Below are 25,032 nucleotides of genomic sequence, written 5' to 3'. Positions count from 1 at the left end.
CAAAACTGTTTTCCAAAGCTGCTGCATCATTGGGCACGTCCACCAGTACAGTGGGAGGGTCCCTCGCCCTCTTATCCAGTGAAACAAAACAAAACCAGCAAAACAATCTGCTTATCCTAAAACACGGCGGCTGCCAACGGCCTCTCCAGAACCAAGTGCGTTTCCTAACAATGATTCACAAAGCAGCTCTGGTAAAAGGTGAGCCTAAAACGAACACACCCAGCTGGTCCACAAGCTGCCCGCAAAGGCGGAAGAAGCTGGTCTGTCCGCCGCTTCAGGGGAAGAGACTCTACTGAAGTTGTTCTGCTCCTGTGCAACCCCCACCCCCCACCACGGTCAGCTGCTCTTTGCCCCCATTCAAACGGGTCCATCAGCAGGTCAGCTTGGCCAGCCCCCCACTGAGCATGGACCGCGTGCCTCCCCAGCTGGTGGGAGGACGCGTGGAAGAGGAAAGAGGTCAGGTGCAATTCAAGGAGCATGCTGCGGTGTGGACAAGCCTGGAGCAGCGCGAAAAGGGGTGGCATTTTAGGGCTGGAAAGGACTTTGTGATCTCAACTCCAAGTCAGGCACGAGGTCAAAGTTGAAGAAACGAAGGTCACTCCGGGTCGGGGAAGCCAAGGCAAGAAATCGGGTCCTGCTACATCTGTGTTCCCAGGCTCGTCCTATAAGGCTCACCTGGGGAGCTGGTAAAATGCAGATCCCCTGGCCAGGCCAACCAGACCTGACTATCGGGGGACAGAGGCTGTGCTTTTAGTGGGTCTGATCAGGAAACTTGGGGAAGATGCCACTCATTGTGAAGAAAATGATAAAGCTGATTTAGCAGCAGCAAAGTTGCCTAGTTCTTGATTTCATTGCTGATATCCCCTTGCATTGGAGTGAAAATGTGAAGTCATCATGTTTGTATGCTATGTGGTTTCTGTTAGTCTGCCTTAGGTTCTGATGGTCCCATGATTTAGATAGTCCCAGCCTATGGGACGCACACCTGCGTGCACGCACACGCACGCACAGAATGGATGGCGAGTTGCCCATCTCCTTTAAGCCAGATTATAGCAACTAACCTCACTGTTCTGCACCTCGCTTTTAAAAAGGAAAAAAAAAGAGGGTGCCTGGGTGGCTCAGCTGGTCAAGTGTCTGACTTTGGCTCAGGTCATGATCTTACAGTTCACGACTTCAAGCCCCGTGTTGGGCTCTGTGCTGACAGCTCAGAACCTGGAGACTACTTCTGCCCCTCCCCCATGTGCACGCTGCCTCTCTCAAAAATAAATAAATACTAAACAGATAAATAGAAAAGAAAAAAATATTTTCTTTAAAGATTTCTTTTCTTATTTTTTGAGAGAGGGACAGAGTGAAAGTGGGGAGGGGCAGAGAGAGAGGAAGACACAGAATGTGAAGCAGGCTCCAGGCTCTGAGCTGTCAGCACAGAGCCTGACGCAGGACTTGAAGTCGCGAACCGTGAGATCATGATCTGAGCCAGAGTCGGACGCTTACCTGACGGAGCCACCCAGGTGCCCCAAAAGAAAAAAAAAATTAAGTGTGGTGTCTAATCTGATGAAAATTAAGAAAAAAAAAGCCCGTAGGGGTGCCTGGGTGGCTCCGTCGGGTAAGCACCCAACTTCGGTTCAGGACATGATCTCACAGCTAATGAGTTCAAGCCCCACGTTGGGCTCTGTGCTGACAACTCGGAGCCTGGAGCCTCCCTCTCTCTCTGCCCCTCTCCAACTTGCACTCAGTCTGTATCTCAAAAATAAATAAAACATCAAAAAATATTTTAAAGACTGTAGTAGATATTTTTAAAATCCTGATTTCACAGATAAAGAAACTGAGATTCTGTGAGTCTCAGATACTTGCTCAAAGTCATGAATCTAGTCACTCACTGGCTGTTATGGGCTGAACTGTGTCCCCCTTAAAAGATTATACTGGTGTCCTAACCCCCAGTACCACACAGTGTGACCTTATTTGGAGACAGGCTTTTTCCAGAAGCAGTCGAGTTGAAATAAAATCATTAGGGTGGACCCTAATCTAACATGACTGGTGGTCCTTATAAAAAAGAGAAATTTGGATCCAGACGTGCACACGGGAAGACCTCCATGCGAAGACGGAGGCAGAAATTGGGAAGATGCTTCTACAAGCCAAGGATTGCCAAAGATGGCTGGCAAACAGCAAGAAGCTACGGGAGAGACATAGAACAGACTCTCTCCCGCCAGCCCTCCTAAGGGACCACCCTGCCAAGAATCGATTTCAGACTTCGGAGCCTCAGAGCTGTGACACAGTACATTTCTGTGGTTTAAAGCCACACAGTGTGGGACTTTGCACGGCAGCCCTACACTGGCCGAACTGAGAGGCAAACCTGGGCCTGTCCACACCTAATTAAAGTGCACCCGTCACTGCACTGCGACCACTTCAAAGAGCCCAGAGTGTAATGGGGGAAAGATGTGAGCAGATGAGCACCTGACTGTTCCACACAGCTCTACGCAAAGATCATGAGAGCACAGCGTAGGGAGTGGCTGGGAATGGTTAGAGGTGGTTTCAAGTGGGTGGTGCCTGGACGTGGCCTGTGTGCTCAAGTTGGTTCCAAGGTCATGGTCTAAACACAGTACAGCAAGCATAGATCTCAAGACACACACAGATACGCACACCCGTGCGCATGCACACACACACACATACACACACACACACACACACACACACACACACACACACGAACAGTACCATGGACAGCGGAAAGAGAAGCCCCCCCCCCCCCCCCCCCAAAAGGCAAATACACTGAGTCCAAGCCCCATTCTAGCTCTAGGACAAGTCACATAGTCTCCCAGGTCCTTAGTTACTCCTGTAAAATGGGGATAATAAATAGTAAACCTACCAACCCCAGTGCGTGGTAATGGACCAGACGCCCATTTATGGTCCGTTTATACGGTTTATATGTGGGAAAGGGTGGCTTGCCTTTAGGTAGCGGTTTCCAAACTTGGTTCAGTCCGGCGAGTTGTTGAAATCTACAGATTCCAGGTTGCCTCTCCCAGAGCCTCTGATTCAGTGGCCTGAGGTGCTGCCATGGAGTGCATGGGAAAAACACTCTCCAAGGGACTGTCACGGGCTGCCAGGGAGAAGGTTCTAGATAATTGCTGAACACCCAGGCAAACGTGCTGTTGTGGGTCGTGGGTTCAGGGAGCTCACGTGTGCTGGCACAACCAGACACATACTTTGTCAGGCCCAGGGAAAAATGAAAATTCAGGGGCTCCTTGCTCAAAAATTGAGGATTGTAAGACAGCAACACCAGAGCATTCAACTCAGCACAGATTCTTCTGAGTGCAGTTCCTGTGCTGAGTTAGAGCAGAAGCTGCTGGAGGCCTCAGTGGTGATGCCCGCATTGGGGGAAAAACAGCTCAGAGGATGCCCGCTAAAGCCAGTCTGATGCGGAGTCTTTCGTTTTATTGGCTAAAAGCACCTTGGGATTTTGGAGATGGTGTAGCATGGTCCAGACAAGTCAGCCTAAAAGACAAAGCCAAGGACCCTCAAGGCTCATGTCCAACGATCCAATTACAGGGCCTTCCCCCATGTCAAATTCTGCAGCCAGTCCCACGGGTTTCCATCCTGCTATAATTCAGACAGACACACAAGTACAGTAGCAATTGTGCAAATAGTCCCGAGCGGGCAGGGTGCTGCTCACCACATTCATTACTTTTGTCACGTTTCCAACACACTCTTGGTGCCAGAGATCACGGGCCCCTGACTATTCCGAAGGGTCTATTTCCTTTCTGTCGCGTGCAGCAACGCTGACAGGTGAGCACAAGAATGGCAACTCGGTAATTGGATTCACACTCTGATGTTGTAACAACTCCTGCCTGAGAGCAGGTCACGGGGGAAAACACATTCTTCCACTGAACTCAAATAGCCTAAGCAATTTGTTATCCCTTCTCCTTCCGGAGGGGGGAAAAAAGATGATATAAATGTTGAATGCATATGTGCATGTATGTATGAATGTATGTATGTATGAAAAGGTGTATGAATGCATGTGCATGTCTGTATACGTGTGTGTGCACGTGTGTAGGTATATGTGTATGTGCAATATATGTATATGTGTGTATATATAAATATATACGCATATGTGTATAGGTATTTAGGTACATTGTATCCATAAAACTAACAAGAGTTATGGTGACTATGAAGGCAACTTTAGTCAGTCAATATTTATTTGGGGGGAAAATAATGTATTAGAGAGGCTATCAACTCAGTTCGGAGAAAACTATCACCTTGTATGGGGAAAACTGGTTTCCTCCATGTCTGCTTATGATGCGGGACTTAAATCACCTCTGTACGGACCTCAACCTCCCTTTCCCTCCCCTGCCTCCCCCCCTGCATATTTGCCAAGTCACAAGGTTCATAAAGCATATTTCTCCCTCATGCAAAGAAATAGGGACGGGCGTCTGGGTGGCTCTGTGGGTTAAGCATCTGACCCCAGCTCAGCTATGATCTCACAGTTAGCAAGTTCGAGCCCTGCATGTGGGTCTGTGCTGACAGCTCAGCACCTGGAGCATGCTTCGGATTCTGTGTCTCCTTCTGTCTCTGCCCCTTCCCGGCTCGTTCTCTGTCTACTTTCTGCATGAGGCTGATGATGCCTGATTCAGAGGAACCAGATATTGAGACAAATAGCTCAAGAGCGTGAAAGACACTTGTAGGTCTTTCCTTGTGTTAAATAGAGGGTTGCCTGACATAGAGCCACACCAAGGCCTCACACAGATATAGAGTCAGTAGTATCTCAGGCTGTTTACTATTTTACTTTACCAACATGTCAAAGATGCATCCTGAAAAAGTATGAGGAAACCGTATGCCCATTTATTTTACTTCATGTCAACCGGCCATCATTGGGTTTGGTCCTTGTGTCGTCTAGGGGTACCAACACTTCAGCAAGAAAGAGAGACTGAAGTTCTGGCCATTTTAGGAGAAAATAACTCATTTTTTGGAGAATCGTCTAGGGGTACCAGCTCTTCAGCAAGAAAGAGAGACTGAAGTTCTGGCCATTTTAGGAGAAAAGAACTCATTTTTTGGAGAAGCCTCGAAAACCAAAACCTACAAAATCATGGTCGGTATCACTGCATGTCTAACATGAAAATAAAATAAGAGAGAAAGCAAGACAAAATATTAAGATCCATTAAACGCAACTGCTGTTTTTTTCCTGAAAATCAGACTGGCTGTTTTAATTTCCCTCTCTGACTCTGAACTCAACAAAGGCAGGGCTGTTCCCATGTTTCTGAAGTGCAGGCTGTTGCTTGCAAGATGGACCCTGACGTCTCCAAGCTTGCATTCGACACAGGTAACGTTCAGAGGGTGGAAGAATGAATTAACAGCGGCATGAAGAGAAAGCTTGGGGACCGGGGAGAGTGGTGATCGCCCGACACCGCGAACATCTGTCATGCCACCGAGGTGCGTACTTTACGATGGTTACAATGGTAGTTTTTATCTTTCATGTATTTTATCATAATAAAACAATTAATTAATGGGTGCCTACCAGGCACTGATTCAGAAATGGAAATGGAGAATAAAAAGCTCGAGGCTTCCCAAGTCCATTTTCATAGGAGCCCCATAACATAGTTCATAGATACCCAAATGTTATACTCAAAAGCACGTCCACTCAAGGGGTGCCTGGGTGGCTCAGTCAGTTAAGCATCCAACTCTTGGCTTCTGCTCAGGTCATGATCTCATGGTTTGTGAGTTCAAGCCCTGAACTGGGGCTCTGTGCTGATGGCTCAGGGCCTGCTTGGGATTCTCTCTCCCTCTCTCTCTGTCCCTCTTCCACTCAAGCTCTATCTTTCTGTCTCAAATAAGTAAATAAAAAAAATTTTTTTAAAAGGCACGTCCACCCAAGAACATATCCCACATACATTGTGGCAAGCCCATAAGGCTAGTGTCACATTAGAAGAAAAAAATAAATAACGGTGACTAGACATTATCCAAAGGAAATACTCTAAACCAGAAAAGGGGTTCGCAGAGATCGGCAAACTAGGGCCCTCTTGTCAAGTTCAGCCCCATGCCTGTTTTTGTGCGGTCTGTGAACTAAGAATGGTTTGCATATTTACAAATAGTTGAGAAAAAACCAAGAGAAGAAAACCATTTCGTGACTGGTGGAAATGAAATGAAATTGAAATTTCAGTTTTCCCAAACAAACTTTTACTGGAAGAGGTCCATTCGTTTAGGTACAGTCCCTGGTGCTTTAGAACTATAATGGCAGAATCTAATAGCTGTGATGTAGATCATATGGTCTACAAGGCAGAAAATATTTCTTATGTGGCTCTTTAAGAAGAAGGTTGCCAACCCTTGCTCTGGAGGGTGGACAGGACTTTCAGATGAGGGTAGACCGTCCTGGAGCCTTGATAAAGTCAGCGTGCAGACAGAGGTTCATCAAAGAGAGAGAGTCCAGTCCAGCGCCTCAGAGGGTCCCGCTCTGCTGAGCTCCAAGGCCGGAGGCACAGCAATGCCAGAGAGCACGGGGGATGTCCTGGGACCTAGGCTGCTGTGGGTAACAACACTCCCACCTTCTGTGTGCTTTAACACACCCTCACCCCAGAATCTGCTTCCTGCTTTTTCTCCTTTCGAAGCTTCTGCGTGTGCTCATGATATGTAAATATTTTAGGTATACCAATGTTAGTAGGGGAGGGATGGGGGTGGGGCGCCTGGGTGGCTCAGTTGGTTAAGCATCCGACTGAGGTCATGATCTCACTGTTCCTGGGATCGAGCTCCGCGTCGGGCTCTGAGCTGACCGCATGGAGCCTGCTTGGGATTCTCTCTCTCACTCTCTCTCTGTCCCTACCCTGCTCATGCGCGCGCGCTCTCTCTCTCTCTCTCTCTCTCTCTCAGTAAATAAACTTAAAAAAAAAAGACAGAAGGGGAGGGATGGAAGCATTGCTGAAGGACCTAACGGATGCCTGATATTTAAATGTTGGCTCTTCACTTCTTCTCTAAGACTCTCCCATAAGGTAGGCATTATTAACCCCATTTTATAAGTGTTACTAGCTACATTTCCTTTCTTTTTCTGAGTGATTGCCATAGTCCCTGGCCTTCTTCCATAACCTTTACACACGTTAAATCATTTAATCCTCAGGACAACTCTATAAGTAGGTACAATTATCACTCTCATTTTACAACTGAGATCGTTGAGGCCGAGGTATATTCAGTAAGTTGCTCAAAAACAAAACACAGAGCCAGGATTTGAACCCAGGTGCTCAGCTAGACTGTCTTCCACCGCAAGCAGCAGAGAAGTTCTGGATCTCGCTCAAGGAAACACAGGTGGTAACGGCAGAGCGGCATTTCAGACCAAACTTACCCTGCTTCCACTTGTGTGTTCCCCACACTGTTCCTTACCTGATCTTCCTCGTAGGCTCTGGTTCTGGGACATGGGCCACCAGAAAATGTCCATTAGTCAAGAAACCACTAGATCTCTCAATGTCTTCTGATACCCAGCATCGAGGACAGCTGTCTTTGTCTCCTTCTCTAAGAAGAATTTGATTGGCGGTAAAGTGAAAAGCTGTCCTCTTTGTGATGAAACTGACCTTCGGGATCCGAGTTGGAAAAGTGGCTTTTCGGCTCGCTCTTTTCAGAACTGAGATGGATTTGCTGGAGGAGAAAAAGGAGAATATCAACTCAGCTACCATTGTATATAAGGCAATGACTAAGAAGGCGAAATTCTTTCCTGATAGATTTAGTTGATCTAGAGAGAGAGAGAGAGAGAGAACTTCTTTTGACTCTACACTGGCTAGGGAGGCTGGGGAATCTCTGAGGGAAATTTTCCATGTGTAATAATATATTCGTAATAATCTGTGATTCAGGTAGCTCGTTCTAAAAAAAAGGCGTTCACAGTAAACGGCGTAAGGGAGTCCGCAACGGACTCAGAGTGTGCCAGGGACATGAGCTCAACACTCCGTGTTCATGCGACTCCTCTCTGCCTAAAATGGATTGCAGCTTGTCAGCAGCTACTTGGAAGAACAAAATACTTTGAGACGATTTGGAAGGCCAGATTCAGGACACCAAAGAGCAAAAGGAACCTTTGTTTCTTGTTTCTTTAAGCATAAGGGTTCTGACTCAGCAGGCTTAAGGAAAGACTGGACCCCAGGTGGCAGGAAAGAGACCAACCCCTCTCTCTCTCCTCCTTCACCGACTGTGCTTGCTCCCCACAGCTTTGCTCCCAGCGGGAGCCTGCAGTGTAGACTGGAGATGCCCCAGTGACCTTGCTTTGGAGAGTGAGGGAAAGGATGAATCAGAGGCATTTTTCAGGTGCATGAATTCTACTGCACCAATGCAAACAGGAATGTACTATCACGCTGGCGAGAATGTTCTTGCGAACAGCATCCTGGGAGACCCTGCAGTTTGCATTTCTAAAGGGAAAAAAAAAATCTCAGAAGCCAATAGGTGGTGGGTGTGTGCCCTTCTGTCTGTAAGAGTTGGCGTTCATTTTAGCTGGCCGCACGGCAAAAAGATGTGACAGCCACCTTTGGTTTTAAGCTTTAATCAATTTCCCTCAACGCTTGGTTCTATTTTGCAAACCCTTAAAGAACAGCTGCTTTGAGCCCAGCCCTGTGCCAGCCTCTGGGACAACAAGATCAATTAGGCACAGCCCCCCGACCACAAGGAGTGCAAAGTCTAGCACCTTCTGCAGACCTCTGAGAAGTCAATCCCAAGGGCCGCGCTTGGGATTGTTGACTTGTGCTTTTGAGGGCAGAAACGCATCTGGTGGGGGCTCACAGATGCGTGTCGCCACTCCTCCCAGGGGGCCCTCCTGTCCTCCTGTCCACCACACAGAGGGTGAAGCAGATCTGAGGGTTCTGTAGTCCCACCCACAAAGAGCTGCTTCACTTTCGTCCCGGTGAAACTCTGGGCCCTCCTGTCATTATTGCCACGCTGCCTCTGAGAAGCACAGATTTCAAAACAGGGCTCATAATTCCTGCCAAAGCTATCGTGCCGACGTCAGGCATCTACACTGGCCTGGGCTGAGGGTTGAGTGCCCTGCCGTTAAAAGGAAAATCAGAGGTGGGAACTCAGCCGCCACCTAGAAGGAGGGGACACACGCCTGCTCACGGTCCCGGGTGCCCACACGTGCCTCCTTCCCGCTGCTTGGACCCAATCACTCATGTGACCCCATCCCAAATGTCCAGAAAGAAGAATCTGTCCTAAGCACCGTGTGTTGAAAACTAAACACGAGCACTTCAGTAGCTTCCCGGAAAGAATATCAGCAGGGCAGTGCGGGCTTTCCTCCGGTTCAGTCATGGGAACACGCCCAGCCCGAGTGTGTGTACTGGAATGATCTTCAGACCCTGATGCTGGAGGAGGGTCAAGTCTGCCATGTTTAGAAAGTGAAAGCCGCAGGCGTCATTTGGCAAAAGTCACCAGTACCCTGCCCAGAGCCTACCAGCCGTGTTCCAAGCATTCCGAGAGCTGTTCTGGAGCTAGTTTGGCAATCTTCTTATGGCAGCAAAAGATAAGAATGCTAAAAACTAAGAATTTCCAAGAATGCGCTGTGGTCCGGGTCTGGCGATGAGGGATTTAAGGGCATTGGCCCACGGGGTCCTCACCACCATCCCCTGAAAGGATTATTATCATTCTCAGTTCACAGATGGGAAAAGTTAAGCAATCTGCCCAAAGATCGCGTGTCCAGTAAGTGATGGAGCTGGAACATGAACCGGGCCTGTGTGACAAAGTGACAGTAGTCACAGCCTGGGAGGGCTCCCTGCCTCGTAGTCCCCCGTTCCTCCTGTTACCGGCTCGCCCCTGCCGCTCGGCTCTGGGGGCCGGGGGAGGGGGGGGAAGGTACAGAGGGGAGAAGTGGAGAGAGTCCAGACGGCCCTAGTCCCAGGATGTAGGGAGGAAGGAAAGTCATTCATTTCTTTGTACTCGGCAGCAAAGTCCCCCTTCCCCTCTCTTTTTGGACCTCAGGTCCATTCAATTGAGACACCTTGGCTCCTGGCCTCCTCTTATCCATTCAGGCGAAGCTTATCTGCTTCATTTTACGTTGTCTCCCCTTTATTCCCTCGCCAACATCCATTCTCACTGACATCTGGTTTACACACCAACCCGTGTAAATATATGTCTCTAGATATACACGGACACCTGAACGCACACATCGACGTCCACGTCCTTAGATACAGGCGTATACCCGAATGTGTACACAGATATACACGTATATGTATACACACATATGCACATACAGCATCACTTTGCGTATACGTCCTTAAGCCCTACAGATGGCCCCGTGCCATCGATTTTATTCTATGTCTTCTTCCCAGTGACCACGTTTTTAAGTTTTATTTACATTAGCGTTTGTAAACCTAGTTCGTTACTTCCGGTGATGCAAAGTATTCTCTCCCTGCCCTTCTCCCTGTAGCCCTGATATGCATGTGCGAGCGTGTGAGTGTGTGCACGTGTGTGTTTGCGCATGCGGGTAACAGCTGTCCGTTGTTTGTTAGCATTGAGAGCAGGGACTTGTTGTTTTTTTTTTTCAATGCTTATTTGTTTTTGAGACAGAGAGAGACAGAGCATGAACGGAGGAGGGCAGAGAGAGAGAGGGAGACACAGAATCTGAAACAGTCTCCAGGCTCCGAGCTGTCAGCACAGAGCCCGACGAGGGGCTCGAACTCACCAGCTGTGAGATCGTGACCTGAGCTGAAGCCGGACGCTCAACCGACTGAGCTACCCAGGTGCCCCAGGGACTTGGTTTTAATCACAGCTACATCCTCAGCAAATAGAACAGTGCCAGGCACAACAGGTTCTCAGTTAATATTTGTTGAGTAAATGAATGAACGCAACTCCACCACAATTTCTTTTCTCCCCAGTGAGGAATACCTAGCGGCCTCTTACTCTTTTTTACCACAAACACGGAATGGAGGAGAGTCACTGGGTTAGGAGGTGTATTCATGTTGAACCCTCCCTTCCCCCCTCATGCCCTCTCCCCCCGCCCCGTCTCTCCTTCTCTCCTTTCTTTTTCATATATATATATATATATATATATATATATATATATATATGCCACTCAAAGTTCTTTGTCTGAGTCCCCTGGAGGCAGAAGAATATTTGTGTTCTTGGAGGTCTCACTTCAATTAGCTATAAATGAAATCTTTCTAAAAGTATCTGCTATTCCTGAGCAGATACACAGGACCTCAGATCACATATTTTTAAAAATTTATTTGGATTTGACAAGTATATATGGAATCCCTCCTCTGTGCAAACCTCTGCGACAGGCAGGGAGGGGCACGAGGAGCAGATCCCCAAAGTAGGGGAGAAGGGGGGCATGCAGGGAGGAACACATAGCATGAGGGAGGGCGTGGGCGGCCAGGTGCAGACTGAGTGCCTGTGTCATAGAGTGTGGGGCCTTCTGGTCTGTTCTAGAAACCACGGGGTACAAGTTTGCGAGGAACAGGATATTTATAGTCTCCTGGTATCTCCCCCACAAATTAAAAGTAACATCATGTGCCTCTTGGCACGATACAGTAAGAAGATAACATTTTTGTAGCATTTCTGCCAAAAGCTCATAATCTGAACCTAATCACAAGGAACAAATCAGGCCCAAACGAGAGGCATTCTAAAAACTGTGTGGTTCCACATGAGCGACAAAACAAGGCTGAAGAGCGAGCCATCCCAGATTAAAGGAGACGAGTGCGCCATGGTAACTGAAAGCAACATGTGATTCTGGGTTGGTTCCCGGAACAGGGAAAAACAGTTTCTCTAAAGGACGTTATTGGGTCGATTGGTGAAATTTGAATACGGGCTGCATGTTAGGTCATATATTGTATCAGTGCTAAACTTCCTGAAGATGACAATTGTGTAGCGGTTTTCGTTTTTCTTTTTTTTTAAAGTTTAGATAGAGAGAGAGAGAGAGTGCGAGCAGGGGAGAGGGGGAAAAGGAGACAGAGAGAGAGAGAAGGAGAGAGAACCTTCAGCAGGCTCCACACGCAGCACAGAGCCTGACACAGGACTCGATCCCACCACCCTGGGATCATGACCTGAGCCCAAATCAGGAGTCGGACACTTGATCGACTGAGCCACCCAGGCTCCCTGTATGGTAGTTTTATATACATACATATGTGTGTGCACACACACACACACACGCCCAGTTCCCACAGGCTAGGGCCAAATACTGCCATTCACCCAACTCTTAGGTGGTTTAGCAAAACCATCAGTAATGATAGCAAGTGTACAGAGGAAAAAGAGGTGAAATAATTGGGACAGAATATTAGTAATCAGTGGACCTGAACATTTCATTGTACGTTTCTTGCAAATTTTCGGTAAAGGTGAGATTTTTTATTTTTATTTTTTTATTTTTTCTTTCAGTTGATATTTTTTAAAAATGAAACGTTTAAAAAGCTGTCCTAGTGTTAAAGGCAGGGGTTGAAACATGGAGGCAGGTGCAGCGTAAGAAAAATAGAGATGAGCCCGTACGATCCTTGCGATGTGCCGGGCACGTTTTACCTCTCAGTGATCTAATCATCTCAATCAGCTGCAGGAGGTGTTATTATTACTGCCCCATTTTTTTAAAAATTTTTTTTAATGTTTATTTATTTTTGAGACAGAGAGAGACAGAGCACGAATGGGGGAGGGTCAGAGAGAGGGAGACACAGAATCTGAAACAGGCTCCAGGCTCCGAGCTGTCAGCACAGAGCCCGACGAGGGGCTCGAACTCACGGACCGCGAGATCATGACCTGAGCCGAAGTCGGCCGCTTAACCGACTGAGCCACCCAGGCGCCCCTATTACTGCCCCATTTTACAGGTGGGGACACTCACTCAAGATCTCACAGATAGTATGTTGAAGAGCTGGGTTCTGAGCCTGGGAAGGTTGCCTCCAAGAACGTGCTCTTTACTGCTGCTGTGTCAGAATTAAAACCGAGGTATGGGGGCACCTGGGTGGCTCAGTCAGTTAAGCCTCTGACTCTTGGTTTCAACTCAGTTCACAATCTCGTGGTTTTGTGAGTTCAAGCCCCATGTCAGGCTCTGAGCTGACAATGAAGAGCCTGCTTGGGATTCTCTGTCTCCGTTTCTCTTCCTCTCTCTCTCTCTCTGCCCCTCCCCTCCTCAAAAAAAAATAAACATGAAAAAAACCTGAGATCAGAGACAAACATATCTTACGATTTCACTCATATGTGGAATTTGAGAAACTCAACAGAGTTTCAAACATAAGGGAAGACAAGGAAAAATAAGATAAAAACAAAGATGGGAGACAAACCATAAGAGACTCTTAAATGCAGAGAACAAGCTGAGGGTTGCTGGAGAGGCGTTGGGTGGGGGGATGGGCTAAATGGGTGACAGGCATTAAGGGGGGCACCTTTCGGGATGAGCACTGGGTGTTAAATGTAAGTGATCAATCACTGGGTTCTATTCCTGAAGCCAAGACTACACTGTATGTGAACTAACGTGAAGAAAAAAAAAAAAAAAAAAGCTGAGATGCCAATCAGACCATCTGGCTTCAAATCCCACATTCATCATGTTCCTGACTGGGGGTCCATGAACAAGCTACTAGCCTCAGTTGCCTAAAATATTTTTTTTTAATGAGGGTTATATAGGGTGCCTGGCTGGCTCGGTTGGTAGAGTGTGCAACTCCTGATCTTGGAGTCATGAGTTTAAGCCCCACACTGGGTGTAGAGTTTTCCTTTAAAAAATGAGGGCTATAAAAGCACTTACCTTATAGGGTTGTTCTGGCGTTACCTGAGGTAGAGCATTGTTAAGGGCTCAAAAAAAGTGCTCGGTGCATAACAAATGTATCATCACGCGTAACCTTCTGGAACCTGGGGCCCGTAGAGCGGTGGCTCCTAAATCCCACCAAGTGTATGGGTGACTGGGAGTAATTAGACAGAAAGCAGTGACCACAGAGGCGAAGGCAGGTTTGAGTCAGGGAAGTTGTTATGTGCAAAATTCACATTTAGCAGGGTGGATGTTCCACGGGATGACTAGAAACCACTGCAGACAACTGTGGAGGTTGGAATTTCGACCCTGTCAGTTCCTAGGTCCTTCCTGGATTGTGCAAGTAAATATCCATGGCCAGAACCGTCATCTACACGGACTCCCAAAGGGAGAGAATATTTTGTCTACGCGATAAAACAAACGGCTCATTCACTTTTGGGTCCTGTCTATACTGACAGAAGCCCCTTGGTAAGAGTTCTTGACTCTGTCTCTCGCTGTGTCTATCTGTCCCTCCCCCACTCCCCTGACACACACCATCACACCACCCAGGGTACTTTTGGTCGGAATCCCCATGGATTCGTGTCTAGTAGCCCAAAACTCAGCCTGGCCACACTGACGGCCACTACTCTGCAGAGCATTTCTGTTGGGGATGATACGGGTCCCAGGAGTCCCCACGACAATCACCCCAGAGAACTCTGCTGTTTAAAGACAGATAGGTTTGGGGCGCCTGGGTGGCTCGGTCGGTTAAGCGTTCGACTTTGGTTCAGGTCATGATCTCATGGTTCATGAGTTCAAGCCCCATATCGGGTCTCTGTGCTCGAAGCTCAGAGCCTGGAGCCTGTGTCAGATTCTGTGTCTCTGCCCCTCCCCCGCTTGCACTCTGTCTCACTCTCTCTCTCAAAAATAAATAAACATTCAAAAAAAATTTTTAAGTAAAGATGGCTATGTTCAATGGGCTATTTTTGACTACAGTTGTTCCTTTAGGGATAGAAAAAGTTAAAGTTAGAAGTTATTTGTGGAGACTGTATATATAGAGAGAGACAAAGACAGGGAGACAGAGATGGAGAATGAATTAGCAACCTGGAGGTCAAGGTTTGGCAAAAATGATAACCAACAGGGAGCGGTGGTTGGGAAATTTAGACCAAAGTATCCACAGAAAGGGAAAAGACTTGGAAAACCTGAAAATCGTTCGTGTAGCCCATCAACGAAAACCAGTCCAAACAGAGCTAGGAACAGGTCAGAAGAAAGCGAACCCAGGTATATGGGCCTTTTTGGGGCAACCACTTTAGCTAAGTGTTTCCTGTTCTTCTCAGGGCCAGGCTAGGCTGGTTGAGCGTCGAGCCCAGTGTGCTGGGGGCAGGGTGGGGGGCTAGTGGATGGGCTGGGCTGGGGGGGGTGGGTACCAGGGGCTCAGGTATCCCGCAAAGGAGACACAACTTTGAGAAAAAGCCTATAGGTAATGAAAGCCTCAGACCGCTTTAGTGTGGGTTTAAACTATTTGTAGGTGGCCGCAGTGAAATGTCAAATGTCCTCTGGGGCTCGATGTAACACCCGTTAGTTTAAACCGACATTGTATCTTTCACCGTCCCTTGCCTCCACATTGCCCATGAACTATGACCTCAACCTAGCCCACGTTCTTAAGATTTTTAAGGTGAGCAATCAAACTTAGGTAAACATCCCCACCAGAGAGAGAGAGAGTAGCCATGGGCCCAGCTTCCTCCTGAAAGTGCGTGTATATATTTATGTCAAACGTACAATCACAACCCTTGTGTGTTATCGGACTCGCCTCTGTTGAAAGAGAATGCTTTGTTGAGGAGGCTGAGTGCCCTGGAAGGAAGTTGCTCAATGTAAGTGGAAACCAAACCCTAGCTTTGGTTTCCTCGGGAAATTTTGCAGTAACTGCTTCTCTATAATTAGTTAGCATGGGCTTGACCAAGGCCTTCAGCCTAGACCCAGCCATCGTATGATAGACACTAGCCACGCACAGACCTCGGAGCCGTCCCACCAGTCGTCTGTTCCGTCCTGGAGCCTGGACGCCTTGGAGTCTTGCGAGTTTGCCTTTGAAGGACCCACCCAGTCTGGGGGTTTGCCGTTGTTTCTCTGAGTCTGCTGCGGATCCAAGAGAAGGAGTGAGGGGAGGAGAGAGGAGGAGGGGCGACGAGGGCTTGGTGTAAAGCAGAGTCACTTCCATCTATCACCCATCTATCACAGGCACACATGTGAAAGGCGGTTCCCTTGTCAATAAAAGGGGGAAAGGAGTTAACAATCTCAGATCTGTTTTTGCTTTTTCACTGATGAGGAAATAAATCCAGAGAGGTTAAGTGGCCCAAGGTTGTGAGTTTACGGTAAGTGGCCGAGACTTCTGGCGTCCCGCCCAGGGCCTGTTCTCACTACTGACCCGCTTCCCGCCCCCAATATAACACTGCGGACGGCAGAACACTGCGGACGGCAGAGTGACAGGTGCTGCTGATAAACCTCCTGAAGGCTGATTGACCATCCATCACTCATCAATCAGCTATTGATGTCTTATCAGGCCGCCAGATGGTGCCTGGAAGGTGCAGAAAGGCTTCAACTCATGCCATCTTTCCCACAAAGAGCTTGATCTGTACTTTGAGACGTGACACATATTCAAAACGTGTGAAAGACAGTGCAAAACCAGGGCGGGGGAGTGTGGAGATCAATGTCACGGCAATGAGAGGAGGGAGAACCCTCTTCAAGGAACCTCCCTGGTGGGCTTTGCAGAGGTGAGCCCAGCGCTGAGCCTGGAGGATGCCTTCCAGACACAAGGGCAGGAGGGCAGCCCAGGCCCCTGCAGGGACAGTGTCAGCAGCAGAAACTGAGGGGTCTGTGAGGACCTGAGGGGGTCTCCTGGCACGGGGGTATGGTCACACTAGGAGAGATGGCCGCTCCCGATCGCCTGGACCTACCGGCTGCCCCCCTTCCCCTCCCGCCTGACTGATGGGCGAATCACGGTGATGCAGTTGCTTGCCAACACCCACTTCTGGATCCTTCATTACCCCTCCCCCACCGGCCTTCTCCTTGGCTCTTCTAGCCCTTGATCTGGCTTCCCTACCCTTCTCACGGCCACCAGAATTCTCTTGCTAAAGAGCCAATGTTGCTATGTCCTCGCTCTGCTTTTAGATCCAACCAACCCACTGCCTGTAGGATAAGTCCCTGCTCCTTTGCAGGGGAGACCAGGCCCTTCAAGGGCTGACCACACCTACTTTCTCTCCCCTCTCCCCCCACCCAGCCCCTGCATCCTTGGACCCAGGCTCATGTCCTCATAGCCCCTTCCTACAAACAACAGGCATTACTCTCCGTGAGGGTAATGAGAGCTGAATCTTCCATGACTTTCTGGCATAGTTCCTTCAGCCAAGAAAGTCTCTATGACTATTTGCCTCCTGACTTTTCTATTGAGGCTCACCTCGAATGCATCACCTCCTCCATGAAGCCTCCCTTTCTTGCTGCTCAGGTTCCTGGCCCTGAGCTCTGATATCACATTGTTGTTCCTGTTCCCTATTTGTTTAAATATCTACCTCTTCTGTAAGCTGGGCACCCAGGGCCTGATTCTCATTCTGTTATGCCCAGGGCTTGCTATAGCTTATTGTTCATAGAGTGTTCTTTTTTTTTTTTTTAATTTTTTTAATGTTTATTTATTTTTGAGAGACAGAGCACGAGCAGGGAAGGGCCAGAAAGAGAGGGAGACACAGAATCTGGAGCAGGCTCCAGGCTCTGAGCGCCAGCACAGAGCCGGACGCAGGGCTCTAACCCATGAACCGTGAGATCATGACCTGAGACAAAGTTGGACGCTCAACCGATTGAGCCACCCAGGTGCACCCATAGAGTGTTCTTAATAAAGATCTGCTGAATGAAGGAGTGAATGAAGGAGTGGAAAAGTATGATAGAGAGGAATAAAAAATGAAGCCAGATTTTCAGGTCACTGGGACAAAATCAGGAGAGGACACTGTGCAGATGTGGCCCCATGGAGAGGCCAACTCTGCCCCAAGAAAGGTTGGGGTTTGCCCCTCCTGCAGTCGTCCCCCTCTGTTACTGAGCACTCCACCCTCCAAGACTGAGATTAGGGCTGCAGAGTGACTGCAGAGGTCACAACAGCAGAACTTTCACACATTTTTAAAAACCTATTTTGATGGTAAAAGCCAAAAAATAACACAGGAAGTCAGGACGAAAAAAGAAAGTTAGCGACGATCCCATGACCTCAATACGATCAATTACTATTGTTTTTTGATGTCCAGCCCAGTCTTTTTCCTTAGGTCTTGTGATGGTTAATTTCGTGTTAGCCTTATAGGCTAAGGGATGAACAGAGGGCTGGTGAAACATCGTTCTTGGGGTGTCTCTGAGGATGTTTCCAAAAGAGATTAGCATGTAAATCAGAAGACTGAGTAAAGATTGCCTCACCAAGGCATGTGGGCATCATTCAGTCTTGATGTAGGGCACAAAGGCAGAGGACGGATGAATGGTCTCTCTCCTCTCGAGCTGGGGTGCTCATCTTCTCCTGACCTTGGCCATCAGTTCTCCTGGTTCTTAGGTCTTCACACTTGGACCGGTACTTACACCATTGGCTCCCCTGTTTCTCAGGCCTTTGGGTTTGGACTGGGATGGCACCATGGGCTTTTCTGGACCTCTTCAGCTTGCAGACAGCAGACTGTAGGGCTTCTCAGCCTCCACAATTCCGAGCCAGTCCCTCATAATGAATCTCCTTCTGAAATCAACACGCTGTACACCTTAAACTTACAGTGTTATATGTCCTTTGGGATGTGAAATGTTGGGGTCGGGAAGTGAACGTTCAAGAAAGGATTCTTGAGACGCCTTCGGTGCAAAAAAAGATGGTTTTATTAAAGCATGGGGATAGGACGTGTGGGCAGAATGAGCTGCCTTGGGGTTGTGAGGGGTGGCTGATTCTACACTTTCAAGTCGGGAGGGGGTTAGCCATAGTGGAGTCTCCAAGGCATTTGGAAGCAAGGCTTCTAGGACCTTAGGAGCTATTTACTACCGTCTAGTAAACCATTAGTCATGAGACCCTTTAGATGTATATCAGTGGAGCCACGTGTTTGGAAGATGACTGCTAACATTTATCTTTGGGGGGAGTAGACATAAAGGAAGTTTCCAAAGGGATTTTTATATGTTAAAGAGGACCTACAGGATCCTGGAGAGGTCAGGCTAATGTCAGGCTATGGTTGCCTTTTGCCTCTAGCAAAGTATTCACATCAAGGCAGTTGAGCTCCTGGAGGAAGGTCACTCTGCCTCTCTCAAGTACTTGTCAATGGCTGCAAAGGAAATGAAATCTTCTTCTATATTTCTTTTGCCTTTGTTCTCCACATCAAACTGTCTATCAGCAAAGCTGTAAAAAAAAAAAAAAACAATCTCTTTCTATGTACCCATAAATCTCCTACTGGCTCTCTTTCTCTGGAGAACCCTACTTCATGTCTATAGTTGCAATTATGGTTTTTTAAGTAGAGCAGATAAGCAGGAAATCAAAATTCTTGAGAACATGTCTTTTATATGCCTTCCAGTGTTCTGCATACAATGGGCGCTCAATAGGTAATTTTAGGCAGACTGGCCTGTATCCTGACCAAAAGCTTTTGTGAAAGGTGATGTCACCACCCTAGCAACCCTTCCAGAAGGAAGCCTGTGATAACATCTCTCCAGTACCTCCAGCCTTCTCTTTCCTGCCTGGAACACCACTTTCCTCCCTTCGTGTTGTATTTTTCATTACTCAACACGCCATTCGGTCAACAAACATTTAGCGAGTGCCGGTTGTAGAGTGGGTCCTGGGCTACAGTCCCCATGCTTCCTGCCCTGTGGCTTTGCTGACCTGCAAGCCTGTGCCTCCACCCTCGTGACAATCCTGCCCAGAGCCTCCTCGAGACCCTTTATTGGTGGCTCACCGCTCAGCGCTTATCCAGTTAAACCAAAAGTCCATGTGTACTCAAGTTCCTTCTTTTGTCTGTGCTGCACCCAGAAGCAAAATAATTGTCCAGCTGTCCTGAGAACAGCCAACAGTTGGGATTGTGTCAGCGAGTCTTTGTTCAGTTCCTATAAAGGACTGTCTATTAGGTAATAATCCGTTCCAAATGGAAAAGACGCCTTTCGTAAGGCCTGAAATTAATGATTGCCACATCCCCCTCCAGGCCCACAAACAGTTCTTTCACTACGAAAGAACAAGCTTGACTAACTAGAAAGAGTCTTGAAAACGTCTTTTCTAGCTCTAAAAATCATGGGATCTGGCCGCAGAGACAAGCAGAGGATGACAGTGCATGAGGGGAGCTCCTGTGAAGAGAGGCGAGCCAGGGGCGGCTGGCGTGGGCCGAGCTGCCACGCTGTTCCCCGCGCTGCTTTTCTTCCGTGCAGGGAGCATCAGCAAGGGTGGGCTTGCGGAGGGCGACGCCGTCACAGGACGGCGCTTGGACGAGGGCATCACCTCCACGCAGGCGAAACACCACGTGAGCTTGGGAGGAGCTCGTCCCACATCCCGACAAGAACCGCGCTCACCCGTGGCGGCTCAGCACTCTTCAGCCTCCCCGTAAACTCACGAGGATGAGGCAGGAAAGAAAGTCAGATTTCGGGCACGCCGGCGCTCTTGCCGGACAGGCAGCTGGAACTTTCCGTAAGGCGCACGTGTGTGTGTGTGTGTGTGTGTGTGCACTCACACGTTGTCACGGGCTGAACTTTATCCCCCTGATATTCATACGTTGAAGTCTTAACTCCCGGGACCTCAGAATGTGACTGTGGTTGGACACAGGGCCTTTCGAGAGATACTTAAGGTTCAATGAGGTCATCAGAGTGGGCATTAATCCCTCTGACTGGCGTCCTTACGATAAAGGGAGGTTGGGACACAGACACACAGTGGGACGACCACGTGGAGACACAGCGGGAACACAGCCACCGTTAAGCCACGGAGATTGGCCTCGGGAGACGCCAAACTTGCCGAAGGGGACCAGAATATGCCACCCCAGATGTGCCACTTTTTGATTATGTTGAGCTGAAGGCAATGAAGACCTAGCACATTCGGAGGAAAAATTTTCTCTCTCCCTGAACTGCCTGGAAGAAGTGAAAAAGGGGCCTGAGCTAGAACAAGAACAACGGCCGGAGGTAACTTTCTTATCTGAAAGACTTACCTGCGTGCCAGGACAAACGTCTGACTGCCAAACATCCGCTCTTTCTCATGGTCCTGTGCTGTGAATCACCCCCTCCCCTTTGAAGCCCCATAGGATGGCACGAAAGCCTCAGGTGCCCGACTGCCTTTGGGTCCCATGTTTTCATGGGGCTCCTGCATGTACAAAATTAAAATAGATTTTCCTCTGTCGATCTATCTTATGTCAATTTAATTATCGGAGCAAAGAACCTAGAAAGGTAGAATGAAATTATTTCCTCCCCTACATGGCCAACACCTTGGTCTCTGACCTGTAGCCTCCAGATCCGTGAGAAAATTAACTCGTATTGTGTAAGCTGCCCAGTCCGTGGTACTTTGCGGAAGCTCAGGCAGACTAACGCACCCACTCCCACACATTCACACGCTCTCACGCTCATGTAGAAACACTTTCACACACTCAGCCTCGCACACACACACACACACAGACTCATATACTCATACACCATCTACACAGACACACATCAAACACGCTCACTCACACATATATCCTTATACACTCCCCCCCACACACATAGACACACACACACACAAAAATCACACTCTCACATACTCACCCACGCAGACATGCTCGCACTTATCTCAAACACAAACACTCGTACCCGTTCTTGCACAGACTCGCACTCAAACGCACACTCACCCACACAGATACATACTCTCACACACCCACACACGCCACACTTCACCCTCACCCACACTTCCTGAGCCCCGAGACTTGGGCTGTTGTGGCTCGGGCCTGCACGGAGGCCAGTTCCCTTCCTTTGGTCTCTCTCAACCTCATTCCTCTTGCTAGAACCTTCGATCCATCCGGGGCCTTCTGCCTGGAGTCTGACTTCTGGCATTCCGGCACTCCCTGCGTGCCTGGCACTTTGCTTTTCTGTCTCCAACTTTGGCCTGGACGGGAGCAGAGTGGCCGAGATGCTATTGACCGCAGGCAGGGCGCACACACTCTGAGTCTCAAGATTCTTATCCCTAAAATCAGTAATCTAAACTAGCACAGTGGTTCTCAAAGTGTGGTCCCCAGACCAATAGCATCAAGGTCACCTGGGACTCATTAGAAATGCACATTCTCAGGGCACCCAGATCGCTCCGTTGGTTGAGCGTCGGACTCTTGATTTCGGGTCAGGTCGTGATCCCAGGGTCATGGGATCGGACCCCGTGTTGGGCTCTGCATTTAGCATGGCACCTGCTTAAGATTCTCTCTCTCTCTCCCCCCACTCATGCACACTCTCTCTCTCTCTAAAAAAGTAAAAAAAAGACATGCACATTCTCAGGCTCCACCCACATATACTGAATCAGAACCTCTGAGGGGGTAGAGCCCAGAAATCTGTGTTTTAACATGTCCTTTGGGAAGTTCTGACCCAGGCTAAAGTTTGAGAATCACTGAACTGCAATATCTCTAAAATTTCTGTTCGGTAATAAACCTCCCAGACTTGCTGTGTGTATTGGGTTATTTATGAAATGCCTTCAATGCGTCCATTCCCTTCCAAACATCATCTCTACAATCCCCTAAAGTAGGTGTCATTAAAAAGTGTTTTCCGGGGGCGCCTGGGTGGCGCAGTCGGTTAAGTGTCCGACTTCAGCCAGGTCACGATCTCGCCGTCTGTGAGTTCGAGCCCCGCGTCAGGCTCTGGGCTGATGGCTCGGAGCCTGGAGCCTGTTTCCGATTCTGTGTCTCCCTCTCTCTCTGCCCCTCCCCTGTTCATGCTCTGTCTCTCTCTGTCCCAAAAATAAAAATAAAAAAACGTTGAAAAAAAAATTTTTTTTTAAAAAAAAGTGTTTTCCGGAGTCACCTGGTGGCATCCAACTTCGGCTCAGGTCATGATCTCACGGTTCGTGAGTTCGAGCCCTGCATCAGGCGCTCTGCTGTCAGCACAGAGCCTGCTTCTGATCCTCTGTCCTGCTCGCTCTCTCTCTCTCTCTGCCCCTCCCAGCTCATTCTCGCTCTCTTTCTCTCTCTCTCTAAATAAATAAATAAATAAACTTTAAAAAACGATTTTTAAAAAGTGTTTTCCAGATGAGTGACACGAGGCGCAGAGAGGCTAAGTAACTCACGAGGGGACACACAGCTGGAGATGAGCAGGAGGAGGATTTGAACTGGGACTGCCCCACCACGCTCTCTCCTGCCACAGTGACGAGGGCCTGACCCCCTATCAGCACCCAGGGAATGTCATTTTCTGGTGGTCCTATGACCCTCAGGAACCTGCCCTTCACACCTTGACCAGCATTTCTAGTGTCCACCACTGCCTATGTGAAGTGCCTTCCATCCCCTCCATCCCCTCCCCCAGCTCCGCCTTCCTTTGGTTTTCACAGTGGCGAGTGGCAAGTGCCGAGGCACCCCAGCACTCCCCGGATCCCACAACCCTCGGAGTCAGCTTGGCTACTGGAGGAAAGCCACTGTCCTAAGTTCCGGACCGTGATGGCCTGGAAAAATGCACCCTCTCTCCTCACCGTCTCTCCTTACGAAGAGAACCTCCTCCTGCGGGTGGCTGTTGAGACCATCAAAGATCTGATCCTCACAAAACCCCAACACCTGTGGGGGAAAACGATGCTTGCGTAACGTTCCCATGGACGAAGCCTGAGGCATGTGGGCATTGAGCGGAAGGTGAGCCCTCTCCCAGTACAGGTATTTGGGGGCGGCTGGACCACCCTGAGGCATACTTCGCTTCTTTCCCATTTCAGAGAGGCTCACCCCGCCCCACCTGGTTCTCTCCCAGCAACAAACATCCTGCTGTTCTCAGTAGGGCCTGCTTAGCGGTGCGTCCCCTACCGGGAAGACAGGGATTTTGTCTTGTCCCTGCTGTAGCCCTAGTCCACACACATAGAAGTGTCTCATCAATATCTGTTGATCGAGCGAATGACTGCTGTCCCGTCTACCAGTTTCTGCCTCACGGGAGAGCTTCACACACATGCATGCACGTGCCTCAGGGCCGGTGGAGGAGAGGCCAAGTTAGGGCAAGGAGGTAGGACACGGGAGCCCTAACAGAGGGAGGGTGATGGTGGGGCAAGAGCAAAGCACAAGGGGCCGAGGGGGAGCCGGGAACGGGTCTTTGCACAGTTGGGACTGAAAATGAAGCCCAGCTGAGGGCGAAGGAAAAGTATCATAAACCGGAAATCAGTCCCAAGACCTGATAAGGATGTTTTTCAGATTATGGAGGAGGTCTGCTCACAAATTATTATTTGTTGTGCCGAGTGCACAACGGTCACTGATGGTCGCCAGCCTGTGAACCTCCAATTCAGTCTGAGTTCAGACCAGCTGGCGGGGATGCCTCGTGGGCAGGGCTAATTTGGTAACGTGCAGAGGTGCACCACGGGGGTTTTTGTGGGCTGGACTTTCACCCTAAGTGATGCTAGGTTTAGTTCTGTTTTCTGTCTGCAGAGAATTCCTGCATCACTTGTCCTTTGGGGGAAGCACTGCGCATAATGCGGTACACAGGGTGCCCTGCGCCAGATTTCATGGCAGCGTGACCAGGCTGGAGACTCCAAGCCGTCTGTGACCAGGTTAAAATTCAGTCCTCCCACCTCAAGCCCCTCCTCTTCCCCCGGGGCCCGGCCCCTCCGTTTTAATGGGTCCTCTGGTCATTCCCGGTAATTCCGCGACCCGGGCCCCAGCCGTCAGCAGAAGGGCGCGGCTCACCTTGGGTTTCTACGCCGCCCGCGGTGTAGAACAGGTCTGGAACAGGGCTGTCGCTACTGCCCTCTAGACGCAGGCAGTGGTTACAGAGATCAGCTCCGGAACCGAGGGGTGTGGTGAACCAAACTCCAGGCAAGGGAGGCGGCGGAAAACAGCAGCGATCTGTCCGCTCCTTTGCAGCGATAACCTGGTGTGTGAGGTTAAGTTCACACTCGTTGCGGGCGCGCCCTGCCAGCTGCCTTCCCGTGGGAAGGGCCGTCGGTTGTAAGTGAAGACACATGGTTGCTAGACAAACTGCCTCACCAGAAGTCAATCAGGGAGGAGTGGAGTTATCCCAGGGATGGATTTACTCAGTCCTGGCGAAGCCGCGTGACCAGGATGATCCAGCTTCGTGAACAGCCTTTCTATTCAGTTGTTCTCCCGGCTTAGGGGGTGTGTTCGATGTCAACAGAGGCTCTCCACTACGTGCACCGGGGACACCTATGGAGAGGAAAGTTGTAGGCATTACGTTCCTCCTGCTCAGCGCAGCCAGGCGTGTGATGCCTTCTGATGTTCCTGTAAAAGTCATTTTATTAG

At 49.1% G+C, this 25,032-nt stretch overlaps 2 protein-coding genes across 3 annotated transcripts in view; both read right to left on the bottom strand.

The window, feature by feature from the left end:
* Positions 1 to 15,723, bottom strand: part of LYST (lysosomal trafficking regulator) — a 242,995-nt gene extending 227,272 nt beyond the window's left edge. Inside the window, exons 1-2 of the mRNA XM_042909178.1 lie at positions 15,644 to 15,723; positions 7,354 to 7,605 (exon numbers count right to left, since the gene is read on the bottom strand). The gene's annotated coding sequence lies outside the window, so the exon portion shown is untranslated. The remainder of the gene's footprint in view (positions 1 to 7,353; positions 7,606 to 15,643) is intronic.
* Positions 15,029 to 25,032, bottom strand: LOC122202713. 2 transcript variants are annotated; one of them, XM_042909184.1, is made up of 2 exons: positions 24,460 to 25,032; positions 15,029 to 15,763 (listed from the first exon to the last, which is right to left on the bottom strand). In XM_042909184.1, the coding sequence occupies exons 1-2, from the start codon at positions 24,734 to 24,736 to the stop codon at positions 15,279 to 15,281; spliced, it is 762 nt and encodes a 253-aa protein (XP_042765118.1). In that variant the 5' UTR covers positions 24,737 to 25,032; the 3' UTR covers positions 15,029 to 15,278. The 2 variants fall into 2 exon arrangements, with proteins under 2 accessions (XP_042765118.1, XP_042765119.1); XM_042909185.1 differs by lacking the exon at positions 15,029 to 15,763 and adding an exon at positions 22,801 to 23,355.

The sequence above is a fragment of the Panthera leo genome, chromosome D2 (assembly GCF_018350215.1).
Source record: "Panthera leo isolate Ple1 chromosome D2, P.leo_Ple1_pat1.1, whole genome shotgun sequence".
In the NCBI taxonomy this organism is placed as follows: Eukaryota; Metazoa; Chordata; class Mammalia; order Carnivora; family Felidae; genus Panthera; species Panthera leo.
The sequence above is the reverse complement of the archived record's forward strand: the minus strand, read 5'-3'. Positions and strand labels throughout refer to the sequence as shown.